The 13,282-nt window shown below is 42.2% G+C and overlaps 1 protein-coding gene across 5 annotated transcripts in view; it reads left to right on the top strand.

Annotated features, from left to right (window-relative positions):
• Window positions 1-13,282, top strand: part of LOC139659074 (calcium/calmodulin-dependent protein kinase type II subunit gamma-like) — a 69,397-nt gene that overhangs the window by 42,925 nt on the left and 13,190 nt on the right. For 2 of the 5 annotated variants that reach the window (XM_071537295.1, XM_071537293.1), the window contains exons 10-14: window positions 918-1,040; window positions 1,715-1,798; window positions 1,892-1,934; window positions 7,814-7,854; window positions 12,701-12,781. In XM_071537295.1, the coding sequence (XP_071393396.1) occupies window positions 918-1,040; window positions 1,715-1,798; window positions 1,892-1,934; window positions 7,814-7,854; window positions 12,701-12,781 (372 nt within the window). Of the gene's footprint in view, window positions 1-917; window positions 1,041-1,714; window positions 1,799-1,891; window positions 1,935-5,368; window positions 5,432-7,813; window positions 7,855-8,738; window positions 8,772-12,700; window positions 12,782-13,282 lie in introns of all 5 variants that reach the window. The other 3 variants (XM_071537296.1, XM_071537294.1, XM_071537297.1) reach the window with 2 other exon arrangements.

The raw sequence follows: 13,282 nt of genomic DNA, 5'->3' as shown, positions 1-13,282 counted from the left end.
CCTCTTGGCTGCTTCTCTGATTAATGCTCTCCTTGCCCGGCCTGTCAGTCTAGGTGGACGGCCATGTCTTGGTAGGTTTGCAGTTGTGCCATACGCTTTCCATTTTCGGATGATGGATTGAACAGTGCTCCGTGAGATGTTCAAAGCTTGGGATATGTTTTTATAACCTAACCCTGCTTTAAACTTCTCCACAACTTTATCCCTGACCTGTCTGGTGTGTTCCTTAGTCTTCATGATGCTGTTTGTTCACTAATGTTCTCTAACAAACCTCTGAGGCCTTCACAGAACAGCTGTATTTATACTGAGATTGAAGTACACACAGGTGGACTCTATTTACTAAGTAGGTGACTTCTGAAGGCAGTTGGTTGCACTGGATTTTATTTAGGGGTATCAGAGTAAAGGGGACTGAATACATATGCACGCCATACTTTTCAGATTTTTATTTGTAAAAAATCTTGAACACCACGTATCATTTTCCTTCCACTTCACAATTATGCGCTACTTTGTGTTGGTCTATCACATAAAATCCCAATAAAATACATTTAAGTTTGTGCTTGTAACGTGACAAAATGTGGAAAAGTTCAAGGGGTATGAATACTTTTGCAAGGCACTGTATTACCAGTCAATTATGATTCATTTTAATGCTCATCAAAAAACTGAGCCATAATCTAAAAGTTGCACAGTCTTGTAGAAAGTCACAAAACAGCGGAGATAATCAGATTAAGAACAAGGGTTTTTACACGTTTTGCTTAACAAACATGTGACAGCTTTTTTTATGTTTTATGGAAAACTGGTGTTCTTGTGAGTGCAGAGCTGGCATAATGAAAACACATTCACACAAACACACATATGCAATGTAAGACCCATTCCTAACCCTTGCTCCTCTTTGTCCATCTCTCTTCCGTTCTCTGTCTCAGTTTCCGTCTCCAGAGTGGGACACTGTGACCCCCGAGGCCAAGAATCTGATCAACCAGATGCTGACTATCAACCCTGCCAAAAGGATCACTGCCGACCAGGCCCTCAAACACCCCTGGGTCTGCGTAAGTCACCCCCACCTCTCTCTCTCTCACACACACACACACACACACACACATATACATACACATACACACACACGCACACACCACCCACCCATACACTGTCTGTGTGGTCTATTTCTTGAATTTTCACCCCAGAAGAATTATTTCTCAGCATGCAAATAATTTTCTAGGACACTTGTACCAGCTAATCAACACATTTTGTCATGTTTTTTTTTACTACCAACCTCCTACCTTACAGTATCTTATTTAGGCAATCACACATTGCCGGGATTTGGGAATACTTTGGCAGCGCAACGTGGCCAATAACTCACACACACTGAAACACCATCAGATTCCAAAATATGTGAAAATATCTACACAAGCACATCTCAATAGCCTAGTTTTAAAAGTGCTATCATGGACTGCTAAACAAATATATATCGAAGAACATAATCTGAGGCTTGAGTTGAATGCAACAAATACAAAGCACTCACCCCATTCGTCTCGCCGCTGCACAAGCATAGACGTGAGATCTGAAGATGCACATGGATGTATGGATAACAATGGGGTCACAGAGTAATTCGCAGTGCGCTCTGAATCTCTGCAATGTCCTTCCCTTCTGCATTGACATGGTTGACTGTTGCCCTGAAGCTAGGTGTATTGATGTGTTGCTGCCTCTCCTCTCTTACATCCAGCAACGCTCCACTGTGGCCTCCATGATGCACCGTCAAGAGACTGTGGAATGCCTGCGCAAGTTCAACGCCAGGAGGAAACTCAAAGTGAGTGTGGACACAAACACACACTCGCATGCACACACACAAAGTCTGTGTGCACCACAAACCCGTCTAACCATGAGTTTTGTGTCTTTCCAGGGAGCTATCCTTACAACAATGCTGGTGTCCAGGAACTTTTCAGGTGAGAAGGAAACGATGGCAACAATGTTTACCACACACAAGTCTTGTAGAATCGAAAGTAGCATCAATTTGATTTGGCCCATAGACTTTAGTCAGGGCCCAGTGCTGTTGATGTTATTTAATGAAGTCCTAAAAAGCATCACCTGGATTGAGAGCCGCTGAGCAGTTTTGGTACCGAAGGCTTTGGCGTAGCTCCATCTTGCTTAACGAGATGCTTTAATGGAGTATAACAAGTACAGATCCTGTACAGGCCCACGGCGCGTGTGTCAAATTCCACTAGCTGCGGCCACCATAGAGATAAAACAGTAGAGGGGACATGTCACAGGGAATTCCTATTCTGGAATGGAACCATATGGCAGCCATCTTACCTGGGTCAACTTCTCAGCTGACTGTATTTGGAAGCAATGGTGATAGTGCCTTATGCTGCCATTATAATGCTAAGATTTTTTTATTGAGACATCACTACTAATTTGTATTTAGCTCACTGTGTGCAAGACAACTGTGTTGTTTTTGTAGTTTGTAGATAAAAATAGCTAAACGATGTCAAGTAATTATGTTTTCAATCATAAAGATTATCTTCTGGAAGTATTTTAATGGTGCATTTACTTTACAGAAACTATGAATCCTATTTTCAAGAAGACTATAATTCTCAGATGTCTTTGGTACTCTGAGTGGTTCTATTAAGAGTATATATGAAAATCTGCTTATTTTTAATGTAAAACCCCCAAATGATCTTTTATTGTAGCAATAGACAGATGCTGGCAGAAATTAAATATCACCAACACTGAAACACACCTAACAATACACCCAGATAAAATATACAACAAAAAGCAAATGTAATTCCATTAAGTGGTAAGTGTGACAGCTTTAAGCCAATTTAAGTAGGTAATGGCCATACACCCTCACATTTTTTTTTACTTCATTGGCATGACATCTTAGCCTACAATTAAGATTAGGCCTACAATCCATAAAGAAATAATTTATATAGATGTAATCATGTAAAGAAGTACTACAGTAAAAACAAACATTTCTACACTTGAATCAACATAAAATCCACAGTAGCCTATACAGATATGTAAATGAATGCCCGCTCTGTCCGCGACCACACGCCACTATTTGTCACTTCCATCATTAAGACACGTCTTGGCAGAAATACATTTAAATTTTCAGCAGCGGTGCCGCTACTGAGTACTATAGAAATACTATAGAAAACACTATAGAACGTATTTTTAGCATGGCGGGTCATGACTTTACCGTGGCAACCTGCCACAGTAGAATACAAACACTGGTTGTACATAATGCTGAATGATGTGTGCTGATTGTTCAGAAACAACAGTGTTTGTATGGCAGTAGCAGTGACTTAGCCAACTAACATACAGGCTGAAATGTAAGGATTGCATCTAACAGCTAACTAGCTTGCTAACACATACCGTTACAAACTATTTCAAATAGAACTCCAGTCTGCTGGCTATTAGCCAGAAATATGTTTTAAGTTGTGTCATTTAAATTTAGCATATAAAACAGCCTCTATCTTCTACTCTATACTGATGTGTGGAAGGTGATGCCAGCCTCTCTGGGGTCTTTGGTCCTTTTAGTGCAGCAGTTAGGTCCAAATCAGGCCAACAGTGGATGCTTCCCATTGGTAGCTGTTGTAGTTACAGGTAAACTGGACCCAGGTAGGATAACGGACGATTATCCCACGCTTAATGACTTAATGTCCCCTCTACTGTTTTATCTCTATGGCGGCCACACTGATCCGTCGGAAAACGGACAGAATTATTGACGGATAGATTTCTGTTCATTGGGCTGTTTTGGAACGTCAACATGGTGGAGAGGCAGAAATACAGCAGCCTAGCTTCGCTCATAACGGTGCTACTTCATAGAAACAAGTCGAATTCACTTGAACACATTGTACTCACATTGGGTTGAAAATAGGAAAGAATGTGTAGTTTCTTCTTTCTCGACATTTTCACAACACAACCTGTCGGCTCCGCGGCTCAGATTAAACTGTCTGCTTGTCATTTGATTGTGCGTTTGTTTAATGTCGCCCAGCATTCCGGTTGAGTGAAGTTTTCCGTTTTTAAGCACTGTGATTGGCCTGAAGGTCCTAACACCGCCCAGCCTGAAAACTTTGGTCATAAAACAAACCGAGCTAGTAGTTTAAGCTCCTAAAACAGATACAACCACCGGTACTGCTCTGTATTTATTTTTTGTAGAACCAGAACGCGCGTTACGTTGTCAAATTCACTCCCGGAACGGCATATCGGTGCGTTCCGGCCCATTCCTCTGTCAAGAGACTCGGGGGGGGGGGGGGGCATGTCTTAGTCAGAGACGCCCTCTAGAGGCCATCTAACGAAGCGACATCTCACTAAGCGTTACCTGACTGACTGACTGACTGACTGCCTGACTGCCTGACCTGAATTTGCTGTGCAATGCCCTCGGCTGCGCCATGGGAAAAAGAAAGCATCTTATTTATCATTATGTCTCATCTGAAATACATTTAAAGCTGTATAGACTACATGGGAAATCACTTTATTTTTCAAACTCTCAGAGGCCTAACGATTAGTACTGCTGTTGTCCCGCTACCTCTGTCTGTGATCAGTGATGTTGTCATTGACTGGACTGTGGGAATCATGGGCTTTTTTTCTGCCTGGATCCAGTTCCCTGAACCACTCATTTTTATTCTTGTACACGATTGCTTGTCAACTGTGTCTACAGTTTTGATTTTGCGCTTCAGGGGTCTGGCTCAGATTTTTTCCTAGGAAGCAGTTTGATCACCCAAGCACCATGCACTTTTGATTGAACACCCAATTTGTAGGCTGGATGGTGGCCTAGCAAGCTAATGCATTAATGCTTTGGCCTGTGTTGACATGGTTTGACATGTAAGTAAAGCAGCTCTTGCAGATTACAGCCAATTGTTTGCTGCTGTGATTGGTCAAGAATAATCTAGACTGAGGAAAGTAGTCAAGCCAGATTTCTCGATTGATTTATACAAAACTGTAGGCATGGTTATCAAGTGAATATGAATGGAAATAAAATGAGTGATTCAGGGAGCTGAATCTAAGGCAAGGGCAATTTAGGGTGGAGAGGATTTCCCATCCACCACTTAACATCATGCTAATATAGAGGCAGTTGGGTGTCACTAGAGAGAAAAACATGTCTGTAAATTCAGTTTTCAAGATTGAGTCATGATCGGTTGAAGTAAGCAACTCATGGGCTTGCCTGCTTGGTCGAAAATGATTCTGGTCCCAGCGCTGACCCCAAAGTCACTGAACGCGAGGAAACCTGATGTTCTGTCATCGTTGTCTAGACCTGTACTACTACTGACTTGTAAAATTTGAGGAAAACCGGATTGTGAAAGGTGGTCAGGCTTTAGTGAGGCTCCAGCTCTTGCCCCGCCTGCTCCTCCAAATTGAATCCCTCTCTGTCCAATAGTGGGACGGCAGCACACCAGCCCTGCCGCCCCCACCACCAGCACGGCCGCACTGGCGCAGGAAGGTACGTCCGCTAGGGGGGACACTGGAGCCTGGCACTGCCAACCTCGTCCTCGGTCTGTTGGCATGTGGCCGGGGCCGCTTGCACCCCACCACCCCACCCCATCCATCCACCTGCTGCCCGCTTGCCTGCAAACTGGTGGACCACTATCGAATGGTCATCATTGCACTGGGGCATCTCACACACACACACACACAAACAAGTAAATGGAAGCCGCACACAAAAATCTGAAGTTACTTTGTCAGAGGCTCTTGACCCTTCAGTCCTGCTTTGTGTCGTCTGATAAACTGAGCTCTCCTTGATAGGCCCAGTGTTTTGGACACTACATGTGTCAGACACACCAGCTATATAACTTACTGTGTCGGATACACCAGCCACTTAACTAACTGACACCCAGCATGCCCCTCTGACCCCCTTCCAACTACTTCAGTTAATCCTAGCCAAACTCCATTTACACATCTCAGCATTAATGCAACTACTGCTGGCTGTATATCTTTCCCTCTGCAGAATAACAGTTTTAACTCCTTTATATTGCAAAAACATAGACATAGACGGGCCAGCATCTTACCTCCATCACACTCCCGATTTTTGCCTCCTTCAAATGAGTTCAGTTTGAATCCACAGTACTTGGCCGATGCCCAGTCGATGCCTGCCCATGCCCGCTGCAATCCTCCCTCCGCATGGCTCTGGCACCAGCAGCCAGCCAAGCATGTGTATGAGCGTACGGTGTGCCAGACTGCATGGGAAACTGGATGCACAGGATGCACAGAGCTCTCTGTTATCTGTCATTCTTTCTCTTTCTCTCTCCTCTTCCTGCCTGCTCTGTTGTTTTTGTGTGAGTGGACAAAACCACTAAAAAAACCCTACTAATGAATGTCACATGTCACATGACACAAGCCTGAGCTGCTCGCTCATTGGCCATGCTTACAACAAGCGAGATTTGATCAACAAATGGATGCACAGATCAGTTGTTATTAATGGATTGTTTTTGTTTTTGGGCTTGATTCTGATCCCTGCATTTCTAGGATTTGTGTTAGATTGTTTGTTACTGCATAAAAGTGAAGATTTTAGTTTGGAAATTACAGAGATGAGGTCCCAAACTTAAAGGTCTCTGCTAAATTCTGTACCAGCCGGGAACAGGTTTCCCACTTCCCCTACAATGCAGAGAATTGGCAGAGATGCACTCTGGGATACAGAGTTTGCTGTGGATGCTGCATGCCAAGCCTTTTGATAAGATCCACACAAACCACCTTCATCGCATGAACCCACCACCTCTGTGAAAATGACTGAAGAATGCCCTTGAACAAATAAGCCTGAGACGGGTTTTTTTTTGCCTGCAGTTGTTGTTTTCAGTTTTCAGTTCAGATATGAAGATACAGATATTAAATATATTTTTTTATCTTGCCTTCTTCATTGCCCTCCTTCCACCTTTTTCAATGGAAGGTAAGGGTGGATCTATGGAACATGATTTTAAGACTGATATGAGTGTTTATATGTATGTATGTGCGTGTGTGTGTGTGTGTGTGTTTATTTGTAGCGTACACTTGCGTGTGTGTGTATGTGTGCATGCATGTCAAAGTGTCCATTTGTCTCCCTGTTTGTACTGTATGTGTGTGTGTCATTTCCATGTAAGTCTTTGTACTGGTGTGTAGTCAGTTTTTCAGGTGCATGCATATGATATTATGCCAATGTGGGCATGCAGGCTGTTTCCAAACAGTGGCACTTACAATTGGTTAAATCAGATAATGGTGATCTAGCATTCTGTTGCTGGTGAGAAGGTTTTGTCTTGCAGGGATAATCAGCTTAGGGACACCTCAACATTTAGAATTTTTGTCTAATATTTTTTTCTACCAGGCACTTTTCACAAGGTTGAGGTTTCTGCACTGGCATCCCAGTTGAAAAATGAGGTCAGCTGACCTCAACTGAAAAATATGTGTTAGGTGTATTAGTGCTGAAACCAGTGGGATTTGCTTACAGAAAGTTTGCTTGTCAGCTTGTGATTTACGATTTCAGTGAGCAATACAAACAATGCTAATAGGTTGTTTTTAGGACAGGTGAAGGACATTAGGACCTGCAAATAAGGAAGAAAGTAAGGGCTTAAAGTGCTTGGCAAAGAAAAATGAGACTAAAATTCAAAATGTCTAGATGCTTCAGTTTAACTGTTCCCTACCATGTCCAACAGTTCCACTCCTAGGATCAAGTCTCAACCACTTGATGCAAAATCAGCTGGACACCTCAGCTACAAACCAGACCTGGGGAACCTTTACTTGACCATCTTTTGCCTTTAGTTTGTCCGGCCGATAGAGTGAACCCAACGACAATTTTGTTGAAAAATTGCTTGTCAGACTTCGTCCTTACCATCTCTCCTCTCTTTCTGTCTTCCAGCGTGCAAAAGCTTACTAAACAAAAAGTCGGACGGTGTGAAGGTAAGTTTTCCGAGCCACCATGATGATATTATTGACTTTTCTGTTTCTCTCTTACCTACTTTTCCTATCTTCTATTCTCTCCCTTGTGCTCTGTCACTCTTATAACTCATGTTTTAGATGCAAAGTGTTCTTTAAGTGGCACTACCTTTGTGCTTCAGTGTTCACTTGTTAAAGTATCTTCCAAGGTCTATGAAACATGATCTACAGATTTCTGGTAGCTTAGAGGAAAGGATGAAACCTCTCGTCGATAAAGTAACCAGTTGATCTTGCTTGTAATACAAGTTAGCAGTTAAAAGTAGGGAACAGGTAATGAGGATATAGTATTAGAGCTTTGAGAGAAAGGAAGGGACATATAAAGACCATTAGGCTTTTGAAATGCTGTATATTGTTTTACCACCAGCCTGTTCTCTGATCCACAGCAATTCGAGCTCCCATCATGCCTCAGTGCTCATTTTGTTTTGATCGACAGTCAGTGTCAATGCATGCAGTGAAGTGCCATGATCAACAAGGGCCCAAAACAAAATTCCCACTACATAACTATCTAAATGGATACAATCAAAACACAACATCATACAAATACAATACACATCCAATCATTTTAGTCTGGATACATCTTTCAAAACTCCTGCATACATCTGTAAAAAAAATGACTCCCTAGATTGCTTTTACAGCTAAATCATTTTCTTTTTTTCCTTCTGAATGGCAAGCCCTCTCAATGTCCCTATGTTTCCACTTTGTTCCTGTTTAAGCTCCTGCAGTTGTTTTATTTTTCTATCTTTGTGGGATCAAACTGGCAGCTTTACTTTTTTTTTTTACTACCTTGATTGGTTCCTTTTTTTCCCGATGACTCCTTGTTTTTCCTCCTCTCCATTGCTGTCTGTCAGAAAAGGAAGTCCAGCTCCAGTGTTTGTTTGATGGTGAGATCGGCTCTGTCTTTTTTCTTTCATTTGTTCAGTCTTCCTCTCTCTCTCTCTCTTCCTGAGTCTTTTTTCCCCTCTCTTCCTTTCCTCTCTGTCTTTTTTTTTTTCTTTTGGGCAGAGATGCTAGAGGGCTCTGTGGCGGTTGTCGTCTTGTCAGATTTCTGTTGGATTTCTCAACTCCATCCAACATCCCTGCATCCCCTTCTGCCATGAGCGCCACCACAACCATTTCAACCCCTGACAGTCTTTCTCACACACACACACACACACACATACACACACACACACACACACAAAAACACTCAGCGGTTTTAATCAATCTTTATTTATGCATTACCTCCCAATTCTCTATGGATAAGATTAGGATTTTTGGCCAACCTGCCAAAATCCCGGACCATCCATCCTCTGTGGGGAAAACAAACATTCACCTAATCAGGCTTTAAAACACACACAAGGGACTCTGACACCCCACCCTCCACCCCTCCCTGCTCTCTCATGCACACACACACACACACACACACACACACACCCCCACCCACACACACACACAGTTCCCACCTCTTCTCCTTCTGAGTTCTCACAGGAGAGAAGGACATTTGAATCATTGTAAACATCAATATCCTAAAATCTTTTTCTTTCCTTTTTCAACTCTTGGACATTTATTGGACCCTCATTTGTTTTTCATTGGAGTGAACTCTTTGTCTTTTTCCCCTTCTAGTAAATCAAAAAGCCTGTCTTGGTCGCCTGCAGAGAATCTTGCACACTACCGTTCAGCTAGGGACAGTTGAGTGTTCAGGCCTAAAACAGTTTGAGGATGTCACACAGTGTGTATCGGGTGTTTTTACACGAGAGTCATCAGTTTGAATCCCTTGGACTTGGCAGGAGAAGTGAATGAGTAATTCTCTGCTTTTTCTCAAACAACCTCTGTCAAGTTTCCCTTGATTAAGACGCCCCAGTTGTTCCAGCGGAGGAGCTCGGTTACCAGCAGCTGAAATTGTACTGAACAGTTATCAAGTGTGAATGTGGTGTAATTTGAGCAAGGCTTTGGTAAGAAAATAGCATGTGGTGCTCAGGTAACCTTTCCTGCGTAAATAAATGTTAAAAAGAGATGGAAACTAGATTGTACTTGTAAACTAGATCCGTGCCAGTGGAATAGAAAAACCTTTCATTTCCTGAGACCGTTATCTCTGGCCTTGTAGCATGATTTCAAGGGCTTTGGAGAGTAAACGATACCCAAAAAAGACTTCTAAAGCTGATACTCACCTCAACACCGATATGCATTTCCAGGACTGTTGGGTAATGTTAGTGAACTGTAGTCTATATATTGACTTCTTGATAGTTTCATTGGTCCTCTAGATATAATGTTATATGACAAGTTGCCTGTTTTCCAGAGGGATCACAGTACATGTCCCCTCTTTCAGCTCCGACAGCCGTCTCTCTCGGCCCTGTCCTGAAACGTTGGATATTTTGTACTTTAGAGAGAGGGAGCTGTGGCCTGACTTGTTGGTCTCAGTATGACACATTGGCTTTTCGGTGGAAGATGTTCCTAGTCGACAGACAAGGCCACAGAGACTGCCAAGAGACTTTTTAAAGTAACACTGGGGCATTCAGTCATCTCAGGGAAGCAGAGAAACAGCTGAAAACCCTCACCAGCACATTGCTCTTAACCTTTTATTGACGTAATCCAGTTCTCCACACCTCTTAACTTTCTTGTGGGAATACAGTTATGTTTTCAAGAAGCTGCTCTTTTTTCCTTCCCCTCCAGTTTGCCCGAGGCTGAAGGGAGAGTCCAGGTCAAACTTTGTTTTCTTTCTTGATCACATGCTCTATCTATAATCTATAGCTCACTCTAGTACATACTGTAGCTCAACCTCAGTCCAGGCTTTGCACTATTTTCCAGCACAAACGTAAATGTAAATATCAATGTTTTGGCACTATGATGAAATTGGCACATTATAGCCCCAATCTGGATGTTTTTTGTTAAATCAAACAAGGATTTGTACTTTCAGATAAATTGAAGGATAGGAATTGCTGATGGAAAAGATTCTCTGCAGCTTTCAGATCCCAACTAAACTCGGATAAACTATAGGTCCATTTTGTTCCAGTGTTTATAAACAATAATAAAGTAAAGCAAATAAAGTAAATGCATTGCAGACATATTTAATACAATAATGCACATGGCAACTTTTTGTGCAATTGCCCAAACAGTGTTGCGTCGATTATGTAAATTACCAGAAAACATTTGAGGAGCCTGGGTCTTTTGAGCCTGGGTCTCATTTTGTTTCCTGCTGCTGAGAACTTTTGCCAAATGTATCATGGCCTTTAAAAATACATTGCAAATCCATTTATAATACATTCAAATACGTTTAGAATTAATGGCTTAATCTGCCTATCAGTTGAAGAGCGAACTAATGTTTCCAATTTAATAAAATATAAACAATGGCAGTAGTGGGCCATACTCTACTTACAGAGAGGACCTATTTTTTGGTATAGCAGTTAGAAGTATATTGTGATAGGTTGCTGAGGGGTAGGACTTTAAGATGGAAAATAAGATTTTCTTTACCTTTCAGATGCAAATATAGCTCAAAATGCTTACTGCTGTAAAATAAAGTAAATACTTTAAAGCTTTAAAGCTGTTGCACGCCATTCTCTACTCACGCTCTTATCAGTCATTTTTAGAATGTTTAATACCAAGCCAGCCTTTTATTGAGGTTTGGATAAAGGATAAAGCCTTTAATCAAAAATAACTTGGGAGGTTGTGGTCTTATCTGATCTATTGACGTTTATCAATGAAAGAGATGAACATGGTCTGCTCAAGTCAATTGCACTATGCTCAAAGTAGCTGTTCGGGTCATAGCACATAAACATCTGTCTTTTTTATTGTATTCCAGCTGTCTTTGTTTTGATCTAATGGAGGGAAAACACAACATGCATACCTTCACGCACACACACACACACACACACACACCGTTCTCCACGATTGGAAAAACCCCAACCTTATCATCAAGGCCTTTCACTGCATGCACAGACCTGGACAGTTAATCATTTTCTGAACCAAAGTTACTAGACATTCTGGCTGTGTGGCTGGCAACATGGGCAGCTAAATGCTGGAGCTCGATTTCTTCCACAAGGTGGTGCTGTTTTAGATGCACGCTTAAACCAAACTGTGACTTATATCCCAGCTGTTACTGATTTACCCATCTATTTGTTGAACTGCTGGGAAACTGTTTGAATTCCGTTCTTAAAATATGTTGATTGTTTTAAAATGCATGTGGTAACATTTGCTATATTTTTGACAAAATGTTACTTGCGTTGTGTAATGTCTGCAGAGATTGTAGACATTCAATTCAGAGATTCAATGAGGCATCACACCAGGAAGGTATAGACTCAAAGAGCCATTCAAACACATTCTGACATGGACACACACACAGACACACACACACACACACACACACACACACACTAAGAGAGGCAGGAATAACGAAACAAAAAGCGTCACAAAAAAACCTTACACCTTACACTCGCATTAAAGTGCCTCTGTTGTTGGAGGACATTTCTCTGTTCCTGATGATCAACAGAGGCAGTCCTTTTATGGATGAAAGAGATTATACTGTTGGGTAATTTAGAAGTAACATGCACAACACACAGCATTCAGCAACTGTCTTCTAAATGCATAAGGCAAGACACACAATGTGTGCTAGCATGTAGAGGTCTCAACCAGATTTCCAGATAAATCCGCACACGCAATGCACTTCTGCACATACACTCTGATCCAAGGGTGTATGGATTTATGAATCCTCTCTATCTGGTGGCCCTGTATTAGCACTAGTCCTACTTTCCGCATAAGTTTCCCACAGGATAATCGATGGTTTAGACACAGTGGAGCAGTAGAAATCATTTTGTGTTGTTGTGTTTCTTTGCCCCAGCCACAGGCAAACAACAGTAAAAACAGTGTAGTAAGCAGCAGCAGCACCAAAGACAGCAGCATATCATCTTCAGCACCAATGGTACCTCATCTCTACTTGGTTTCTCTCACGTTGCTTTTTAAGCCATCGTTCCATTGTTTCCATCTTTTTACGTTACGTTCAGTCCCCCCCCCCCATCTGTTTGTCACATTCCCTCCTTAGTAACTCCCCCCTTTTCTGTACTCCTTCCCTCTCCTTCCCTCTCTCTTGTCCTTCCACCCTCTGCCTCTTTGCGTCCGTTTTGAACACAAACTCTGTGATGTTGACGATGGTCTTGATGACTTTCAAATTGAACGACTGGTTTGTGCCTGTGATTGTCTCTCCTGGCTTATGTTTTACCCAGACCTCCTGTGGACACACACACACACGCCCACACACACACACACACACAGGCATACATTTACACCGTGTTCAACACTGACAGGTAGACAAATGACTTTCATTTTGCTGTACAACAGCAGACACTTCAATCAAGTTCTGCTCAGCCTCTCCCTGGTGACTCTTTTGTGTGTATGGCTGTGTCACCTGGGCGTTTGTGATGGC

This window comes from Centroberyx affinis, unplaced genomic scaffold (assembly GCF_046629955.1).
Source record: "Centroberyx affinis isolate AG114_WGS23_722 - 3 ecotype Tasmania unplaced genomic scaffold, CSIRO-AGI_Caff_v1 ptg003015l_1, whole genome shotgun sequence".
In the NCBI taxonomy this organism is placed as follows: domain Eukaryota; kingdom Metazoa; phylum Chordata; class Actinopteri; order Beryciformes; family Berycidae; genus Centroberyx; species Centroberyx affinis.
The sequence above is the reverse complement of the archived record's forward strand: the minus strand, read 5'-3'. Positions and strand labels throughout refer to the sequence as shown.